The sequence below is a fragment of the Gracilinanus agilis genome, chromosome 4, assembly GCF_016433145.1.
Source record: "Gracilinanus agilis isolate LMUSP501 chromosome 4, AgileGrace, whole genome shotgun sequence".
NCBI lineage: Eukaryota > Metazoa > Chordata > Mammalia > Didelphimorphia > Didelphidae > Gracilinanus > Gracilinanus agilis.
Genome location: NC_058133.1, coordinates 166273696 through 166294980, shown reverse-complemented (window position 1 = coordinate 166294980; position 21285 = coordinate 166273696). Strand labels below are relative to the sequence as shown.

The 21285-nt window shown below is 47.1% G+C and overlaps 1 protein-coding gene across 1 annotated transcript in view; it reads right to left on the bottom strand.

Moving 5' to 3' along the window:
- The window catches only part of IQGAP3 (IQ motif containing GTPase activating protein 3), a 64117-nt gene that overhangs the window by 5880 nt on the left and 36952 nt on the right, over positions 1-21285 (bottom strand). The window contains exons 18-31 of the mRNA XM_044673720.1: positions 18450-18620; positions 15569-15652; positions 15212-15283; positions 15050-15119; positions 12918-13126; positions 10997-11149; positions 10607-10770; positions 9262-9486; positions 8162-8302; positions 3361-3445; positions 2566-2798; positions 1784-1916; positions 1544-1646; positions 218-344 (exon numbers count right to left, since the gene is read on the bottom strand). Coding sequence (XP_044529655.1) covers positions 218-344; positions 1544-1646; positions 1784-1916; positions 2566-2798; positions 3361-3445; positions 8162-8302; positions 9262-9486; positions 10607-10770; positions 10997-11149; positions 12918-13126; positions 15050-15119; positions 15212-15283; positions 15569-15652; positions 18450-18620 — 1970 coding nt within the window. The remainder of the gene's footprint in view (positions 1-217; positions 345-1543; positions 1647-1783; positions 1917-2565; positions 2799-3360; positions 3446-8161; positions 8303-9261; positions 9487-10606; positions 10771-10996; positions 11150-12917; positions 13127-15049; positions 15120-15211; positions 15284-15568; positions 15653-18449; positions 18621-21285) is intronic.

The window sequence follows — 21285 nt, the reverse complement described above, 5'->3', positions numbered from 1 at the left end:
TAGTTTCTAGATTGAAAGAGAACAAGAAGGCAATTATACCAACAGTAGCAGAAATTGAAGCATGGGGAAAACTGAAAACTAATTAGGTTTGAGGCAGAACTTTCTCAAGGGCAAGACACCCTGGGAAGGCAAGAGAACCAAATTAGAGTGTTGCCTGTCTGAGGGCTGGAAGGAGCTTTAGCTCAGAAGCAGTGGAGAGGACCTGGGTGCTGCTCACCTCAGCAAGAGGCTCCTGGCGTTAGTGTCTTCAGGGTCAGCTCCAAGTCCCTCAAGTTTGCTGGTAAGAGTCAAGGATACTTCTAGCTGGCTCATGTCCAGGTTCCCGTCTGAAGCCAAATTCTGTCCTGGAAATGGGACAGGGTAAGGAGTCAGAGACACAGTGGCAGGCACACGAGAGCTCTAGGATTTCCTTTCAGCTACTCAGTCTCCTCCTTTCCCCTAGCTCCTGGAAGTCTGCTTAGTCTGGAGTATCCCTTGGTGAGAGGCAGAGACAGAGAGAGACAGAGACAGAGACAGAGAGAATATGTGTGTGTTGCTCTGGCATCATCTTGTCAGTCTCCCTCTGAAACAGTAAAACTATGGGAAAGATAAATAAGTGCTAGGGTCTTTTTACAGAACTGATCTCCACTCTCACTCTGCCTTGGATCTGTCCACGTTCATGTGCCTGTCCTCTTCCTGGGATGGGGGATAACAATCTTAATAATTAACATTAATTAGTTAATAATTAAATCTTAATCAATCTTAAGTAACAGACTAACTGCCACCTGTGGTGACCTAAGGCTCACAAAAGAGTTTGCTTTGAATGTCTCTTATAAGGCAGGCAAATAATAGGAACATTCTGATTCTTACTTTACAGCTGAGGAAATGAAGGGTCACTGAAGTGATTTGTCCTGAGTTCAAATGTGACCTCAGATGTGCCTTGCTTTGTGACCCTGGGCAAGACAGTAAACCCCAATTGCCCAGCCCTTACCGCTCAAACCCATATTTAGTATCGATTCTAAGATGGAAGATAAAGTTAAAAGATTTTATTATTAAAAAAATCCAATATACTTTTAGATAGATTTTATCATTTGATGCTCACTACAACCCTGTGACTTAGGGAGTAAAAGTATGCTTCTCCTCATTGGATAGATGAAGAGAATAGGCTCTGTAGGGTTTAGTGACCCACCAGGTTATCCAGAGTGAAGACTAGAACCCGAGACTTCTGGCTCCCCGCCAGGCCCCTCTTTCTCACCCTATTGATCCTGGCTGTGTTCTTTGCTCCATGTTACAACCAGTGACATAGAAGACTTTATACTGAGGTCGGGAGCCTTTCTTTACACCTAGACTCAGGAGTCCCGGGTTCAGATCCTGACTCAGACCATTGCTGGTTATGGGGCCTAGAACAAGCCACTGGTTCTCATACCCTTTGTTAGGAGTTTTTGTGCCCTGTGGTGGTGGGGATAATATTTACAAAAGGTGCTTGGACAGAGCAGTCATTCTATAAATGCTTATTCCGTTTCCCTTTTCCCTTCCCTCCCAGGCTGACGGCAAGGGGTGTCACCTATCAGGGCTGGGATTGTAGGCAGCTCCCCTAGATCCTCCAAGAGCTCATGCAGAGGGTCCCGGTGATCTGGTGCAATTGAGTCTTGATGTTCCAGTAAGAGCTAAGAAGGAAGAGAGGGGAGAGGTCAGAGCTGGGACCGGACTCCCCACTTATCTCTCCACTGCCACCTGGAAAGCCCTGAGGATCCCAGAGGGCAAGGTGGGCTCCAGGCCCGCTCCCCGCTGCCCCCCTCCTCACCTTGTGAGTGTTCACGAGCTCTCCCACGGTGATGTAGACCACAGGCTTGGCCAAAGCCACCATGTCTGAGTACTCATCCATGGCAAAGCGCTCCTCGGGCTCTGGTACCCGGCAGGCTTTGCAGATGAACTTCCTGCCTCAGAGAGGGAGGGAAGGGTGAAGTGAGGGAACAGAGAGCTCTCCAGCCTCAGCGTCAACATGAGTCATGCTCAGCTACCCCAACTAGTTCTCTCACACGTTCCCTGCCACCCCTCAGACTTGGAGCGAGTTCCAAGGCCAGGCTTATCATCATACCCGGCCTGGGCCCCCAAGGTCCCTCTTCCCTTCTCCCAGGCTGCCTGGGGATCTACACGGTAGAGTGACCTCAGAGATGAACTAGTCTAATTTGATCGAAGAGATGCCAGCATCTGGAGTCAAGAGATTTGGGTTCAAATCCCAACACAAACACCTGCTGCACTCTGTGGCCTTGGGCAAATGACTTAATTCTTTTAGCCTCAGCTTTCTCCTCTGTAATACCTGACTAATCACCCATAACAAAGGAATTGTTAAGAATAAAACCTTCTACTGTCTTTAACATGATAAATGTATTTTTCTTTACTGTGCTACCTAGGTGAGTTTTTCAAGGTCACACAACCAACAAAGAATTGCTCCCCATGGAATATTCTTTCTACCAGAAACCCAGAATTCTCTGGTAAGAGGATCCCGGATGGGCTAACAATAGGGAAAGAGAAGATTCCTGTAGGGGCTGATGATGGGGGCGGGGAGAGGGGTGACCCACAGACCTGAACTTGAGGTGCGTCTCCTCCAGGTAGGAGTTCAGGACCCGAAGGTGCCCATTCTCCCCCGAGAAGGGCTTGCCAGCTGCAGCATGCTGGAGGAGCTGCGCCACGGCACCCAAGACGTGGCGCTGGGAGGAGCTCAGGGCCCCTCCTGCTGCCAAGGCCACGATGTCGAAGGCATCGGGGGCAACCACGGCTGGGTTCAGGAATCGGTAATACAAGAGGTTCCCCACCACCTGAGGGGGTAGACATAGGAGAGAATCACAAACTGGCCCCTAGGAAATGTCAGAGCCCTCTGGGACCTTCGGAGTCCAGTCCAGGTCCTCGAAGGGCCTTGCCCAACATCTCACAGTAAAGCGAGGGGGCCAGAATTGGCTCAGCCAACAGCCTTAGAGGAGGAGGAAAATCCGTTTCTTTTAGCTTCAAGGCCTAGACCAGTGATTCCCAAAGTGGGTGCTACCGCCCCCTGGTGGGTGCTGCAGCGATCCAGGGGGGTGGTGATGGCCACAGGTGCACTTATCTTTCCTATTAATTGCTATTAAAATTAAAAAAAAAAATTAATTTCCAGGGAGCTAAGTAATATTTTTTCTGGAAAGGGGGCGGTAGGCCAAAAAAGTTTGGGAACCACTGATCTAGACAGTTTAACTCTCCTTCCTTGGAGTTCCACTGCAGAGAGGCCTTTGCCTTTCTTCTTTTCTCTTCTAGGGAGATCTCTGGGGCCTACGAGGCTAAGAGGGAGGCTGTCCTGTCTGCAGACAGGGGGATGGATGGGGTGACCTGGCCATCGCAGGCACTCACCTTACAGATCTCACCTTCCGTAGCTCTGGGAAACTTCTCCGCCAGGGAAGTCTTCAGGACCTTTGCAACGTAACGCATCCCATACCTGAAAGAGCAGAACGGATTCACCCAGCACCGTCCTCATTCCTCTCAGCGCCCCCAAAGGCGACGGTATCAGGCGAGAGAACCTCTCCATCGATCACCATCTGACCATGAAGATGGATGGGCTCCTGCCTCAGATCTCTTCCAAACACTTGTCCCAGGCCCACATCACACATGCGCTCCTGGAAATCCTCCGTGCAGCCTCTACACGTGGCACTGAGAAACATGCCAGAAGAGTACGGCTGGCTGCCATGGCGAGCTGGCCTTCAAGCTCAAGGACGCCCCCACCGTCTTCCCCGAGCTCGCCGTGCGTCCTTGCGCCGGGAGGCCTCTGACACTGGCCCTTCCTCAACAGCCACAACAGTGTGGATGCTAAGCTTTAGGCTTACGGAGGGCTACTTTAATAATACTAATCATGGTCCTGGCTAACATAAATAGTGCCAGGCACCGGGCTAAGCACTTAACAATTATCTTCTCATTTAATCCTCACAACAACCCTGGGAGGTAGGGGCTGTTAGCACCCCAGTTTTACAGATGAGGAAACGGAAGCAAACAGCTGATAAGTATCTGAGGCTGGATTTGAACTCAGGTTTTCCTGACCCTGAGCCCAATGCTCTATCTACTACCCTCATAATTTTTAGTTGCAGAACATTTCCCCCGCTCTCTCTCCTATGGGGCTCACAAAGGCACCTCCCCTGCAGAGGCCTCCTGGGCTGACTCTTCGTGGGGTGACCCTAGGATCCTGAAAGCAGGGTATAAAGACTTCGGTCAAGCACTTCTGTTGTTGTTTAGTTGGGTCCCACTCTTCATGCCCCGATCTGGAGTTTTCTTGGCAAAGATACTGGCATGTGGAGCCCCCAGGCATAAGAGCGGACCCCAGTCAAAGCAAAGCCATGGTCTGGCCAGAATCACTCCTCACTGAGAGACCCCCAAACCCCTCCTCTCCACCCCTCCCTGATGTTCTTGGTAAATAACTGGCTGTTCCAGACAAACTCACTGAAGCAGACATTTCCCTAAGAATCTGAACTAGAGGGTTACATATTTACCTGTGATTTATCATCCTAGAGAAGACTCTGTTTAAGAGCCACCAAGGTATCTACATCCATTGTTTCTATCTTGTAAATCATTACTAACCACTGGGCGCCATCTGACAGACAGAGTGGTTTGCCATTTTCTTCTCCAGCTCATTTTACATACGAGGAAACCAAGACAAAAAGAGTTCAGTGACTTGCCCAGGGTCACACAACTAGTACGTGTCTGAAGTCATATTTGAACTCATGAAGATGAGTCTTCTTGTTTCGAAGCCCCGGGCTGTATCCTCTGCACCACCGCGCTGCCCTCCCTCAGTCTTATTTGGCCCCCCTTTTTCTCCCACCGGCACAGCATCAGAATGATAGAGAGGGCAACAGAGGATGTGAAGAATCACAGCCTTTAGACCGTTCCAAAACATTCACTTAGCTGTTGCTACTCAGTGGGAGAAGAAAAACTGAATTAGCTCTGGATGAGCATTTGTTGGATGTTATACTTGGGATTCCATTTGGGTGCGGATTGGGTTAAACAGCTACTCCCAAATTCTGTGATTTTATAATGTTAACATTGGCATTCTATTAATATTCATATATAAATATTGACATGACTATAAGTGAAATTATAAGAATAAAAGGAAGTCATAGCTAAATGAAAGGATGGCTCACAACAAATGGAAGAGATGATGGACTTGGTTTTAAATTGTCCAACAAGAAAACAGCGTTTCACAGGAAACCTGGCAATTCTCAATTTATAGTGTTCATAATAAGAAATGGAAAAAAAATGATCATCATGTCTGGGTTGAAATCTGGCCTCTCTGCCTTGCAGATGATCCTTAGTATTGATTCTAAGATAGTAGGTAAGGGCTTAAAAAAAAAGATCACAAAAGTTATTGCAACTTGTATAGCAACAATTACTTGCAGAGGAAAGGGAGGTAGGGAAATTCTCTGAAGCATTTAATTAGACATTCCAGATTGAATCAGCACTGGACTTTAAAGCTCACTGACCTCAAGTCAAAGACGGGCCGAGGGGATAATGACAAAGAAAAATATTGGAATGGAAAACTTGATTTGGAAGTAAGAAAGGAGAGAGAACATGGGCTTAGAGGCTGCACAGAAGCCTCACACCTACACAGTGGGACTTCTTCAAGAACGGTGTTGGGAGATACTGGACACTGTGAACACTGAATAAAAAAAAATCACCAAAGGGACAGCTGGGTGGCTCAGTGGATTGAGATTAAAAAAAAAAAAAAAATCAGTGGATTTTTACTCTTGAACTCCTTAGCTTTTAGTAAATGTAGCAAGGGGGCAGCTGGGTAGCTCAGTGGATTGAGAGTCAGGCCTAGAGATGGGAGGCCCTGGATTCAACTGTGGCCTCAGACACTTCCCAGCTGTGTGACCCTGGGCAAGTCACTTAACCCCCATTGCCTAGCCCTTACTGCTCTTCTGCCTCAGAACAAATACACAGTATTGATTCTAAGGTAGAAGAAAAAGGTTTAAAAAAAAAAATCACCAAAAAGTGAAAGTGGTAATAGTCTAATAGGAAATAACTGGTTCCAGATGTGTCATTTCCAGATCAGTTGTTTGTGTACATTTAGATCATTAACTTATTTGAGTGAAAACCAAAATCAAAACCAAATTAAAATGAGAAGATAGGTAGGCTATGAAATGAAAACAACTTCCACCAAGATAAAAGAAAAATCAACATGGATTTGGCTACAACAGAAACTGAAAGAGCCTAAAATCCACCTTAGCCAGAATACACTTGACATCCTTTGCAAATGAAGAGAGACACAGTGGTTTAGAATATAAACTTGTTTGGTATAAGATTATAAACAATAATTTCTTGTAAAATAGTGAAAAATAGTGGGAAGAACAACATGTTTACAGAGTACTTGGCAAGAGCCCAGCTAGCCAGATTATATTAAAGGTATTTAAGAATGAAAATGGGAGCAGCTGGATGGCTCAGTGGATGGAGAGCCAGGAGTGTCCAGAGATGGGAGGTCCTGGGTTCAAATTTGGTCTCATACACTTCCTGGCTCTACATTTTCGCCTCTTTGCCCAACCATCCCAATGACTGCTCTCCCATCCTCCACCAAAAACTACTGAGGCAGGGTGATGACCTCCCCTTTCCCCTTTCCCTCCTATCCCCCCTCACTTCAGGAGATCCATTTCTCAAGTCTCTTAACCCCAAGTGCGTACCACTCTTCTGCCTTGGAACCCATATTTAGTATTGATTTTAAGACAGAAGGTAAGAGTTAAAGAATGAAAATGGAATACTAATAGTAATAATAGCTAGCATTTATAAAGCACCTTCCATCTGCTAGGCACTCTTGGTGACCTCATTTGGGGTTTTCTTGGCAGAGACACTGGAGTCTTTTGTCATTTCCTTCTTTAGCTTATTTTGCAGATGAGGAAACTGAGGCAATCAGGTTTAAGTGACTTGCCCAGAGTCACCTAGCTAGTAAGTATCTGAGGCCAGCTTTGAGCTCAGGTATTCCTGAGTGCAGGTCTAGCACTCTACACATGGGACACCTAGCTGCCCCTCCATGATAATAAATTGCCCGTAATAATTCATTTTGAGTTTGTTCATGAACTTATTTCTATGGATCCTTCCTGAGCTCATTTTCAGGTTTCCCCATATCTGAGGATGGAGATTGTCCAAGTGTACTAAGCAATGTGTACTTCTTATCTCCCCCAGACTTTAAGAGGAGGCCCCTTGTCTTCTATCCCAAGGTTTAGTCTTCTTAACATGGATATTCTGACTTCCCAAATAAACTAGAACCTCCTCAAGGGCAGGGATTGTGTTTGGCACATCACCTGTATCCTCCCCACAACACACACAGGGCCAGGCAGAGTGCTTAATAAATAATAAATCCACTGGATGAAGGATAGATGGACAGACGGATGGATGAATGTAGTGAGTGCTCACCTTGCCTATAACATGCCATGATTTTAGGAAACTTGAGAGACACCGCAGTGTAGTAGAAAGAGGACTGCATGGGGACTTAGGAAGACCGAGGTTCAAGACCCAACTCTGCCACTTACCAGCTGGGAGGCCATTCACTTCAGTTCTCTTGGCCTCCATTTCCTCAGTAGTAAAGTAGGGATAATAATACTTATACTACCTCCCTCATAGGGGGTTGTGAGGAAAGGTTTTTGTAAACCTTAAAGCACTTTAGAAACCTGGGCTACTAGTGTTACTATTCACACCTCTAAACCTTTGTCTTTCCAAGCTGAAGAGTCCTCATGTTTTCAGTCTATCCTATGTGGCAAATCCATCTGTCCCTGCCACCTCACTTCCCCTACTGCTGCCATTAAATTTAAATGCTTTTCTCCAATCCTACTCTGGCTCCATTTGCCCTTTTTTTAAAGTGCAATGACCAAAACCACAAGGTATGCCAGGAATGACTCTCCAGGAAGGACCTTTAAGTCATGCCTGGCCACTGCTGCCTCATCCTGGAAATCTTCCATCCTTACCAAAGCTCTGCTGGCCCAAATTGCCCCTCTCCAGCTGCCCAAAGCCCCTTCTCTTTTCCAACTCCGATGAAATATTTCCTCAACCAGGAATCCTTCCAGGGTGGCGTCCCCAGCTCTTCTATTCCAAGTTGCCTCCCCTTATTCTGATCTTTTACCCCAAACCTGATGGAGTTTTCAACAATTCAATTCTCTGCCTGGCTGAGGGGCCTACATACGGGATCTGGTCCACAGACGAGATGATCGCTGTAAGAAACTTCTCTGTCACAGTAAGAAGGCTCCGTACGGAGATGTCCATCCGTCTCTGGACCTCAGGATGGCTCAGGGCCTGCTCAGGGGTAACATCGTAGGGGAGGTGGCTGTGGACAGAGGAAGTCAAGGGGTTGATTCTTTGAGCTGCCTCCATGGTCTAAAATGACATTGCTGCATGTGCCACCAATACCAAGGAAATCTCAGCCCTAAAACAAATCTACACAATGACCTGGCCCTGTAAGACCCTGTTCAGGGTGATATCCTGGCCATCAGAGGGGATTGAGCAACACTAAAGAAAAGAGGCTAGGGAGCAAGAGAGATCCTAATGGCGGAAGGACTTCAGGGAGAAAGAGGAGGGAAGGGGAAGAGGAGAACCTGGGGAAATGGAGAATGAGTCCCAAGAGGGACGAGGAAAGAAAGCGGGTAAAATGGGCAGGTCTGGAAATGGAAGCTAAAAGGAAAACGTCTTTATACCAAGAATGGGCAGCTCCTGAGTCTGCTCTGGAGTAGGCCTGAGGGAGGCAGAAGGGGATGGACTGGGCCAGAACAGACTCCCTTCCCTCCCCTCCTTCTGTCTGAGAAATATCTTTACCCTGTGTACTTGGCCTTGTTGAGCCAGCCACTCCAATAAGGCTACCGGCTTCCTCACTGAGCTCTACCTCTGTCCTCCCCACACACCTGCACATTTGTTTACCTAGTGCCTCACATTAAAAGCCCAATCCTGTCAGGCTGCCATGTTGGATGGGGCAGCGGCCCATTTGGCTACATTTGCCTACGAGGTTGCAAAGAGCTGCACACAATTATCCATACTCCCAACCCAGCAATCCTGACACGCCACTTGTGTGCGCAGACAGCCATGGAGTACATTTGCACATGGTCTCGTTGGCATAAGTCCCATGAAAATCAGGGAAAAAAGGCCCCCACCCCCTTATTGTTCCATGAAAGCTGACGCTTCATTTGCATCCGTCATTCGCTGACCATCCTTCAAGGTCTTCCACCTGGGCAGCCTAGGTTCAAGGTGATGAAAGGCGATCCATCACTCCCCTACTTGTCCCAGCCTCCTCACCTCCGCTGGCCAGTCTGGGCCTCCGTCTGGTTGATCCACGTCTTATAGAGATGAATGGGATCCGTATAGACACTGAGTGTCCTATCCTCCAGGACACCCTGGATCACCCCACCCAGGATCTCCCGCAGGGCGCTCTGGCCTCGGCCGTTGCGGTAGAAGCTGACCACCAGCTTGATCACTGTCGGGTTGCCTGTCACCATATCCTGGGGCTGTTCAACTTTTGACCTAGGATCAAAGGAGACATTCTTTTCTACTTTCCAAACTTCACATGGCACTACACTTCCCACTGGACTGCTGAGGAATGTGGTGCCATGAACTGACCAACGAACAGTTTCTGGGAGTGATACCATCATATCACTATGGGCAGTGGTAAGGGCAATTAGGACTCTGCTACATCCTACTTGTGTGATCTTGGACAAGTCATTCCCCCTCTCCCCGCCCAAGGCCTCAACTTCTTCATCTATAAAATGGGGGAGAGGTTGGACTAGATGACCACTAAGATTCCTCCTAGCTCTAAATCCTATCATTCGTTTTAATCCTTGCCTCAAAGGAGGCCCTTAAGATCTTGCTCTAGTGTTTCCAATGTTTAGGGGAAGTCTTTTTGTCAAGCCTACATCCTTCTTGCTAATGTGTTCAAATATGGTGTCATGTCTTGTCCTTGCCAAAAGGACACCACAAAATCCTGAGGCCACTCCGTCCTTGACCCAGGAAAAGAAGACAAGGAAGGAGTCACGCAGGCCCAGGTCTCCACTCTTATACCTCAAGAAGTGGTCCTTCTAGGGGCAGCTATCACAGTGGATAGAGCACCAAGCCTGGAGTTGAGAGGATCTGCTTTCAAATCTGGCCTCAGACACTTCCTAGCAGGGTGATCCTGGGCAGATCACTTAACCCCAATTGCCTAGCTCTTACTGCTCTTTTGCCTTAGAACCTATACTTAGAATCAATTCTAATACAGAAAGTAAGAGTTAAAAAAATAATAATAAAATAAAAGGTCATTTTAGGTATTAAAGACTTCCAGAAGGGCAACTAGATGGCTCAGTGGATTGAGAGCCAGGCTCAGAGATGAGAGGTCCTGGATTCCAATTGGGTCTCAGACCCTTCCTAGCTGTGTGACCCTGGACAAGTCATTTAACCCCATTGCCTAGCCCTTACCACTCTTTTGCCTTGGAACCAACACATAGTGTTGATCCTAAGATGAAAGATAAGTAAAGGTTTAAATAAAACAAAACAAAACAAGACTTTCAGAAATAGAGTCCTCTGGGGAAGTGGTTCTGATATTTTTTAACTGTTAAGTCCTTCCTCAGTCAGCCTTAATTTATTCTTGGTGTTTTCATCCTGTGCCTACTTGATTTCCTCCTGGAGGGCCGTCTTAAAGAGCTGGAGAAGGAGGTAGGCTTCTCGGCGATTGGAGGCATAATTGTACAGGGTGAAAATGACTGATTCCATAAATTTTGTGGTCTTGTTCTGTGGCATCTGGAAGATCAGCTTGGCCAGGTAGATGGGCTGGGTCTGTAGGGGACAGCGTAAAGGGCGGCGGCTTAGAGGAAGGGGACAGTGGGGATAACCTCAGGTCATTGCCGATGTCAGGAGAGAGGTCCTGGGGGTCCTGGGTAGAGGCAAGGGGCCTCCTATGGAGGAAGGAAGAGAGCCACGACCTTGGCAGGGCTCGGAGCCTGGAGGGGCGTGGAAGAAGAGGAGGCAGGGCTTCTTTCTCCTTGCAGAGTCCTCTACTCACCTGGAGCAGGTAGAAGAGGTGTTGGTAGGCCTCTAACTTCTGCCGTTTCTCTTTGCTCAGTGACTTTAATCCTTTCCGCCTGTCTAGTGCCATCATGTCAGACAGATGCTCCTTGTTCTTCTTGGTCAGCTTCTTGCTGTGCAAAACAACTTCCTGGAGGCGAGAAGGAGAGGGGGAAACCTCAAGATCCAGCCCAGAACATATGGTCCTGCACTGGAGCAGAGCCTCATCTTTTAGCAGCCTAGAGCTGCACTGTAAGGAGTGGATATGAACCTGAACCTGAAGCAACCAATAAGGGGAGGGAGAACGGGAAGAGGTAGTAAAACACTCGCATTTATGTTAGCTCCGACTATGTGCAGGCCCTGTGCTAAGTGCTTTACAATTACTATTTCATTTAATAATATTAGCCAATATCTATATAGCTCCTCCTGTGTACCAGGCAACCGTGCTAAGTGCTTTACAATTAGTACCTCATTTGGTCCTCACCACAACCCAAGAGGTAGGTGCTATTTTTATAGCTGAGGAAATGGAGGCAAACAGAGGTGAAATGACTTGCCCAGGGTCACACATTCTGCCTCCCAGATCAGATTAGAGCTCGTCTCCCTAATTCCAGGCCCAGCACTCAGTTTCCTGAGCCACCCAGTTGCCTCATCATTCAGATGAGAGCGGGCTGAGGAGCAGCTTCTCTCAGGGTCACTCCCTGGCTATCTGGGGGGCAGCGGGGGTTGGTGCAGGAGAGAAAACTGTAGTGCAAAGGTGCAAACAACCCTGCAAAAGGCTAACTGCAGAATTTCTGGCAGTTGAGAGGGTTTAGAACCCTGACTAGTGGCAGTTGATCCTGGAGGCTTGGTCAGAGCAGAAGGGTCAACTGAGCTTGGTCTTGGGGCGGAAAACCTCCCTAACCTTAAAGGCAACAAAACCTTGAAGGGAGGTTAGGGAGATTACACGCAATGAATCAGGAGATAATCTGTATCAAGGGTAAGCCCTAGTTGACTATGGGGAAAACCTAAGTCTTCAAAGTTTGATTGCTACCACCCAAATCCACCCTTCTCCCCAAACCCACAGGAAATCAGGAAGAGAAATGATTGGAATAGAGAAGGTCAGGGAGATCCAGAGGAATTAGCTAAGCTACAAAATCACAAGAGAAAAGGCACAGAATCAAGGCCAGGTTTTCCACCCCAAGACCGAGCTCAGTTGATCCTTCTGCTCTGACCGAGCCTCCAAGACCAACTGTCTCTAGTCAAGGTTCTAAACCCTCTCAACTGCCAGAAATTCTGCAGTTAGCCTTTTGCAGGGTTGTTTGCACCTTTGCACTACAAAACACAGTTTGATGCCACCCACAGGAGGCAATGGGGGGGGGGGGGGGGAATTCTCCCTAAGGATAGAAGGGAAGAAAGTAACCAGTGGGTGTTCTCGCTGCGGAAGGAGCTTCCCCTGGGGACAAGGAACTGGGAAGTTGTAAAGAAACAGGCAAGGCTCTGGAGGAGGCTGTGGGTGCTCCTGGGAAGCCAGGGAAGGGCCTGCGGGGGATGCCGATTCCCATTCACATGGCAATGGGAAGTGGCCGACTTTCCAGTGGGGGAATGTGACTTCGCTTTGGGGTTAGAGGCCAGATTTGAACCCGGGCTTCCTGGCCTACATCCGGGGCTCTAGGCTTTCCTCACACCTTGGTGCGCTTGGGGATGCCGGGGCGGGAGCGAGCGGCATACAGACCATGAGGCAGCTCGGACTGAGTTCCAATCTGGCCTCAGATACTTCCTAGCTGTGTGACCCTGGCTAAGCCACTTGGCCTCCGTTTGCCTCATCGTCCTCGACTGTAAAATGGGGATGGTGAGGACCTACATCCCGGGCTGCCATAAGGACAGAACGAGATAACCTCTGCAGAGCATGCTTGGCCCCGTGCCGGGTTCCGATGGGTCACCTGCAGAGTGATTCGGTTCTTCACCAGCAGGCCGATCTTGATGTCCATGAGGTTGAGGTCCTGCTCCAGCTGCTGGTTGGAGCGGATTTTCCTGACCACGTCTTCCTGGAGCTTCAGCAGCTCAGCCTCCTCCCAGAAGTCCTGCTGCCTCTGGTCCAGGAGGTGGGCGAATCGCCGCACCACAGCGAGAGGGGGGTGGCAATCTCGGACTGGAGGGAGACAAGGGGGTGAGGGCCAGAACCCTCCTCGATGGCCTCACCAACTCCCATCTCTTGGGCCACCTGGTTCCCTCCTGTCCTTTTGTGGAGATGGAATCTGGGGCAGCTACGTGGCTCAGGGGATAGAGAGCCTGGCCTGGAGACTGGGGGGTGGGGGGACAACCTGGATTCAAATCTGGCCCCAGACATCTTAGCTGGGCAGGTCATTTGACCCCCATTGCCTAGCTCTTCCCGCTCTCCTGCCTTGGAGTCAATACATGGTATCCATTCCAAGACAGAAAGCAAGGGTTTAATGGCAGCTGGGTGGCTCAGTATCAATTCTAAGAGAGAAGACAGGGGTTTTAAAGGAAAAAAAAGAAGAGAGAAATGGAATCAAGGAGCCCTGTGCCTTTCATAAAACGGGATCCTCATCCCCCATCATTAAGTGCTCTCTCCCTTCCTCTGGCACACGGCCATCTGTTACCCCGTGCCCTGCCCCACAAGGCTTCTTCGGCTTCTACTCCCTCTCCTCATTCTGCCCATTCCCAAGTTCCCCAAACGCCCACCCCTCAGCCCTGCTTCCTCCTTGCTATCCAAGTCTCTTCAGATGGTGACGATGACGACAAGAGTCTCCCGTCCAGCCTTTCCCTAAAGACACCCATGTTTTGGGGCAGCTGGGTGGCACAGTGGCTAGAGTGCCGGGCCAGGAGTCAGGAAGACTCCTCTTTCTGAGTTCAAATCTGGCCTCAGACACTTAATGCCTGTGTGAACTTGGGCAAGTCACTTAACCCAGTTTGCTTCAGTTTCCTCATCTGTAAAATTAATTGGAGAAGGTTATGGCAAACCACTCTAGTATCTTGGCCAAGAAAACTCCAAATGGAGTGGAGAAGAGTCAGACTTGACTGGAAAACAAAACAAAACAACTGAATGTGGGTTCCAATCTGGCCTCAGACACTTCCTAGCTGTATGGCCCTGGGCAAGTTACTTAACCCCCATTGCCCAGCCCTTGCCACTCTTCTGCCTTGGAACTGATACTTCTATGTCTCGTCCCCAGGCCTCCAGTTCCCTCCAGGGACCTTTTTTCTCATCTAGTTCCAACTCCTTGGCCTGAGCTACCCATAGGGCGATAGATTTAGAGCTGAAAGGAATCTTCGAGGCCACTGAATCCAAATTCCCCATTTTATAGATGAGGACACTGAAGCTGAGTGAAGTCATAGGGACTCGTCCAGGGACACGGCACTAGTAAGTGTCTGAGGCTAGACTCAAACTCAGATCTTCCAGACTCCAAGCCCGTCACTTGATCTCTTCCGTGCACTGACTTGTAGCCTCAGAAAATGAGAAAGCCTTGGATAGTGTTTGTGTATTTATGTGGATGAAAAAATTGAGCCCCCGGCTGCCTTCTGGTGATGGGGCTCTCCAAAGCTGGATCTCAGACAGCAGACACAGCCTGCTCATTAATATATTATGATAAAGGTGATTAATCTTTTATACAGTTGGACTATTCTTCTAGGAGTTGATAATAGTTAGTATCTATGCCATCAGAGTGGGAGGGCCCTAAGAGTTGGGATGGTGTCTCCTCTTGTCTGAAGATCTCCTTTTAAAATGGGGGAGGTTGGGGACAGCTGGGTAGCTCAGTGAATTGAGAGCCAGGCCTGGAGATGGGAGGTCCCAGGTTCAAATCTGGCCTCAGACACTTCCCAGCTGTGTGACCCTGGGCAAGTCACTTGACCCCCATTGCCTACCCTTACCACTCTTCTGCCAAGATGGAAGGTAAGGGTCTAATAAATAAATAAATAAAATAAAATAAGATGGGGGAGGCTGACCAGTGACTATCAGATGGGGGATATCAGGCCCAGAGAGGTTAAACAACTTGTCTAAAGTCACGCAGCAGTTGAGTGACCGAAGCATCTTCCCCTGAAGTACAAACCAACTTACCCAACATCCTATAGTCATCCCGGGCTCTCCTGGCTCGGAAAAATGCCTGGATCTTCACAATTGAATGAATCTATTAGTGGGCCGAGAAAAAGAAAGAAATGACCACTTTCCCTATTCTTCCTCATTGCCTGAGTTGAAGGAAGATGACAGGCCAATACTTACATTCTTCTGGAAAAAACGTAGTCTTTCCCGATATCTTTTCTGAGCCATCCACATCCGGACCCATGCCTGGATCTTTGGGAGGGAGGGAGAGCATTAGATAAAAGAGTTAGGCCTGGAGATGGGAGGTTCTGGGTTCAAAACTGGGCTCAGATGTTTCCTAGCTACATGACCCTGGGCAAGTCTCTTAACCCCCACTGCCGAGCCCTTGTCATTCATTCTTCTGCGTTAGAACCAATATACAACATTGATACTAGGGCAGAAGGTAAGGGTTTGGGGGAAAAAAAAATTTCAAAGAAATTTCTTTGAACATATCCTTTGTGGGAGAAAGAGAGTCCTCAGAAGTCCAACCACAAGTACCTTTACCACAGAAGCCACGTTTGCCTTTAAGAACCTCATCCGTTCTAGGTAGATTTTTCTCTGCCGGTAACCTCGCCAATGAGCCTGCAAATCAGGAGAGAAAAGATATATTCTCATTGTTCTCCATTCTTCCTCCTCTCCCCAAGCTTGAACAACCCATGAAATCAGACCCTATCTTAGATCCTCAAGAGTCCCAGAGGGTAGACTAGAGAAGATGGAGAATGCGTGTGTTTCCAAATTCAACATTTATTAAATGACTACTATAAGAACATGAATCATGGAACCATGGAAAATTTTCCTAAAAAAATAAATAAAATAAAATAAAATCCTTAAAAAAAATAAATGACTCCTATATGCCTAGCTCTAGGCTAGGTGTTGGCCATACAAAGGTGAAAATGGCAGTCCCTGGTCTCAAGGAACTTTCCCGAGACAGTCAGAGAAGGGGCAGGACACAAGATAGACCCACATATGTTTGATACAAGATAGGAAGAAATGGCACAAAGAAGACAACCAGACAAAGTGGTCTGGGAAAATCTGGAGCACACGCAGCAGGGGCATCAGGGAAGGCTTTGCAGAAGAGCTGACTTTCTGAGAGGAGTTCTGAAGGAGACCCAAAATTGTGACAGGGAATCAGACATGAATGAAGGGATTTCAATTCAGCGGTCACAGCTCAATTAAGGCTGGACAACACGAATCTGTAGAAGAGCCAGCGTACACGGTCTCCTAATGTCTTCCAGCAGTCCTCTATTAGGAAGGGAAAAGGCTGATCCCAAGGGTGGCACCGCTGGGCATGAATGGGGAGGAGGAGTCCAAGGACAAGGGGCAGCAGATTTACGTGTACCCCTGCGAAGCCTGGCCTCCTCCTACCCTATGTGACCCACCAGCGCCACAGACACGTGAGCCAGTCCCCATAAGACCATGCTTCAGAGGCTTGTAGAGTCAGAGTGGGAAGGGGCCGGGCATCGTGGAAGCTGACGCCCTAATTTTACAGGTGAGAAAACAAGGCCAAGAAAAGTGTGATGTCTTGCTCAAGATCATAAACAGCAGAGTCAAAATCTGAATCCAGGTCTTGACGCCCAAACCAGCCATCTTTGTGCCATATGGCTCTCCTCACACCAATACCAGAGCTAGAAATCCGTCTGTCTACACAAAGAGCAATATGCACAAGCACATACAGACGTTCTCTTCATGCATACGACACAATATCCGTACTGTAAAACACAGAGAAATGTCCATTCTTAAATCCACGGCACACAGAAATAGAGGTGAGGGACGTGTGCATGGAGGTATAACACTGGCATATCAGCATCTTGACCTGCATGTCCAGTAGACATCCTTACTTGGTGTGGCTAAAGCAGATCTTATTAGCTTTCCTCCCAAGCCCTCCTACTTTCCCCCCTGAGAGCAACATCTTCCTCTCAGGCCCTCAGACTCATGACCTAGAAGTCATCCTGCACTCTTTGGCATTTCTCATCCCCCACATCCAGGGTCTATTGATTTTACCTTTGCAGCACCTCTCAAATATGTCCCTTCTTTCCTCTGACACTGCCACTACTCTGGTGGAGACTCTCATGCTTAGATTAGTCCCTGGCTATCATCTCATGCCCGGGTTATTGCAGTGTCTCAAGTCTCTGCCATCCTAATCCATTCTCCACTAAAGTGATTTTCCTAAAACACAGGTTCAATCATGCCACTCTCTGACTTGATAGTCTCCAATGGCTCCCTATTGCTTATAGGAGCAAAAACATGCATTCAAGGCCCTTCATAACCCAGCACCCTCCTACCCTTCCAATCTTCTTACATCTCATTCCTCAACACATGACATTGGCCTCCTGGCTGTTCCACAAACAAGATACTCCATCTCTGACTGTTCTTCATGCCTAGAACACTCTCCCTTTCTATTCCGACCACTGACCTCCCTGGCTTCCTTTAAGCCCCAACTAAAATCCCACCTGCTACATGAAGCTTTCCTCAACCCCCTTAATTCCACTGGTTTCCTTTCTGCTAATTACTTCCTATGTATTCTGGCCCTAGCTTGTTTACTTGCTAGACTATAAATTCCATTTGTTATCAGGGATTATCTTTCGCCTCTTTTTGAATCCTTAGGGCTTAGTGCAGTACCTGGTATGTAGGAGGCACTTTAAAAAATGTTTATTGATTGATAGAAATATAATATATACCAAATATGCCTCCTCTTCCTCTCTCTCTCCCTCCCCCTCCATTTCCCTCAATTATAAAAGGTGAACCCTGAAGTGCTTGACCCAAGGAGAATGTAGAATGATAACGGAAAAGAAGATAAAAGGATTAAGGAAAGAGTGGCACCTTTGGTGAAATTGGTCCTACCAAAGTAACTTGCCCAAATTATTTGTCAAAAAGGCTTTTGAAAGAGCAATCCAGCATATTTGGGAAAGAGGAAAGAGGCCAAAGACACTTCTGAATCCTTCAAGAAATTACTTCTGGGGCAGCTGGGTAGCTCAGTGGATTGAGAGTCAGGCCTAGAGATGGGAGGTCCTAGGTTCAAGTCTGGCCTCAGACACTTCCCAGCTGTGTGACCCTGGGCAAATCACTTGATCCCCATTGCCCACCCTTACCACTCTTTCATCTATGAGCCAATACACAGAAATTAAGGGTTTAAAAAAAGAAAAAAAAGAAATTACTTCTGCTTTTCTCACTTCACCCTCTCCACAATCTCATTGTTCAATTTCAATCCCTTCTTCAATCTTCTTTCATTTTGTCCTTGGGACAGATAAAGAGGATCTATCTCCATTTTCTGTGGAATAACCCTTTGGGGACCCAAAGTCAATTTAGCTTTCACTCAGTACAGAAGATGGTATGAGATCCTGACTGTCTGAGAAACCCAAGGTCCTGAAGATCCCTCTACCTGAATCTTGATAATAGCCGGGAGCTGGGTCCTTAGGAAGTGGGAATGTTTGGCAAATTCCTGACGAACAAGGAAGCCCCGCATCCGGGCCTGGAGCTGGACGACAAAGCCAACATTGGAAATCCAAAGACGGTGTCGGTCATGGGCGGCAGTAACTGTTGTGATTGCTGTCTGTGGAAAAAAAAAAATGGATGGGAGGGAGGGTTATTCTGACCAGGTAGGCAGATAGGGTGGTCTTGGTAGGAGGATGGAGGAAGAAAGTTTTCTCTCCAGTCCCATTCTTAGCATCATGTTTTCTTCCACTTATTGCTTTCATCATTCACTCTGCCTATTTCCCTCCTTCATGCTCCTTCAGTAATTTCTTTATTATGTAAAGAACTCATGGAGCTGGAATGGAACTTAAGACTATCTAGTCCCTTTTACAGATTAAGAAACTTGAGGCCTGATTAAGGGGAAGTGACTTGCCCAAAGACACACAACTAGTGAGTGATGGTGCTACAGTTAGAATATAGCTCTGGAAGGATATAACATCCAGAAGAAGTGAGCAGAAAACAGAACTAGAGAAGTCTGGGAAATAGATCACAAGTCTGACACAGAAACATGATGTGATAGTGATGGTAGACTTCAGTTATTTAGACATCTATTAGTGCTCTCCCGGCCAGGGAAGAGCAGTTAATAACTTAATTTTTTTTATTTTTAAAAATATTTCTCGTCCGGGTTAAGATGGCGGCAGAGTAAGAAGCAGCTCTTAACCTCTCCTGACCGAAACACACAAAACTCCTCAAGGGGACATAAAAACAAGTCCAGACGAACGGAGGAACCCCACAACAGGGCACAGCGTGGAAGGTACGTGGAATCGAGACATTTCCAGGCTATAAAGGGCTCTCACTAAATCACGGGCTGAGCAACCACCCCACCCCCACCCCCTCCACACACAAAATCTATAGCTCTGAAGCCAGCTAAAAAGAAATAGAGCAAGTTTGGGGCACCCATCGAGTCATTGGCAGCTCCGGGGCCTGTTCCTGAGAGCAGTAAGATCTAGGACCCCAATAAGCCAAAGAACGCAAGCAAAATCTGAGCGCTGGAGCAGAGCGCAGGCTGAGCAGAGTACAGGCACGGGCGGAGGTGTGGGTGGAGGCAGACACAGCCAGGAACTAAAGCTCTGAAAACCTGAGTGGGGAACCAGTGCAGACGGGTACACGACTGTGGAAGCAGCGCCCTGAGACTTGTAAAGGAACCTCCTGCAGAGGATCAAGCAAGGGGGTCCAGCAGGGGGCTTGACCTTGGAAAAAACCAGAACTCAGACCTCAGGAGCCAATAGAACGCGGACAGACACTGAGCACGAGGATAAATCTGCTGGGCTAATGATGGCTACCCAGCCTCAAGAAACTCAGAAGAGAAAGAATAACAACAAGAAAAAGAAGCCTTTAACACTCGACAACTTTTACACAGAGAAAATCCAGACAACCGAGCAAACAGAGGAGGAGAACAAACAAGCATCCGGACCCTCCTCAAATAAGGAAAACTCCTCACAAGCTATGGAAGATTTCAAAACTGAGATTTTGAGGAAAATGGAAGAGATCTGGCAAGAAAACAACTGTTTAAAAGGTAAAATCTTGCAACTGAACACCAGAAATGACCAGATTGAAAAGGAATACCAGAAGATTGTGGCCGAAAACCAGAAGATCATGGCCGAAAACCGAAAGATTATAGCCGAAAATCAATTCCTAAAGGCTAGAATTGAGCAATTGGAAGCTAATGATTTCTCAAGACAACAAGAACAAATAAAACAAAGTCAAAAGACTGAAAAAATAGAAGGAAACATGAAATATCTCAATGAGAGAGTGACAGACCAAGAAAACCGGTCTAGAAGAGACAATTTGAGAATAATTGGTCTTCCAGAAATTAATAGAAACCTGGACTCCGTACTAAAAGAAATTATTCAGCAAAATTGCCCTGAAGTCCTACAACAAGAGGGCAATATAGACATCGAAAGGATTCATAGAACACCCACTACATTCGACCCAGAGAAGAAATCCGTTAGAAATATTATTGCCAAATTCAAAAGCTTTCAAGCAAAAGAAAAAATCTTACAAGAAGCCAGAAAGAGACAATTCAAATATCAAGGAGCACCAATCAGGATCACACAGGATATGGCAGCCTCCACGCTAAAAGACCGTAAGGCTTGGAATACGATATTCAGAAAGGCAAGAGAGCTGGGCCTGCAACCACGGATCAACTACCCATCAAAACTGACTATATATTTCCAGGGGAAAGTATGGGCATTCAACAAAATTGAAGAATTCCAGGTGTTTGCACAGAAAAGACCAGGGCTAAATGGAAAGTTTGACATCGAACCACAAAAATCGAGAGAAACCTGAAAAGGTAAATAAGATACAGAGGGAAAAGAAAGAAAACTTATAATTTTTAAATTTGCCTTTTTAAGGGCCTCAGTGAGATCTAATTATCTGTATTCCTATGTAGATAAATGTTATGTATAATTCTCTGTAGTGAACTCTATTCACTATTATAATATTCACTATTATAGTAATCAGAAGAATGATTCACAGGGTGAGGATGAAACACTAAACAATCTAAGATGGCATGGGGGATGGGAAAGAGGGGGTAAATAGCAGGGAACACCAAGAGAAACTTGAGTGAATAAGAAAATAGATATTCTACTACACACAAAGAGGGCATGGGAGGGAGAGGGGACAAATACTATTATAAGAAGGAGAGGAAGAGAGCATTAAGAGGTAATAATCAAACCTTACTCTTAGTGTAATCAACCCGGAGAGGGAAGAGTAGTTAAACTATCCATTGGGAAATAAAACTC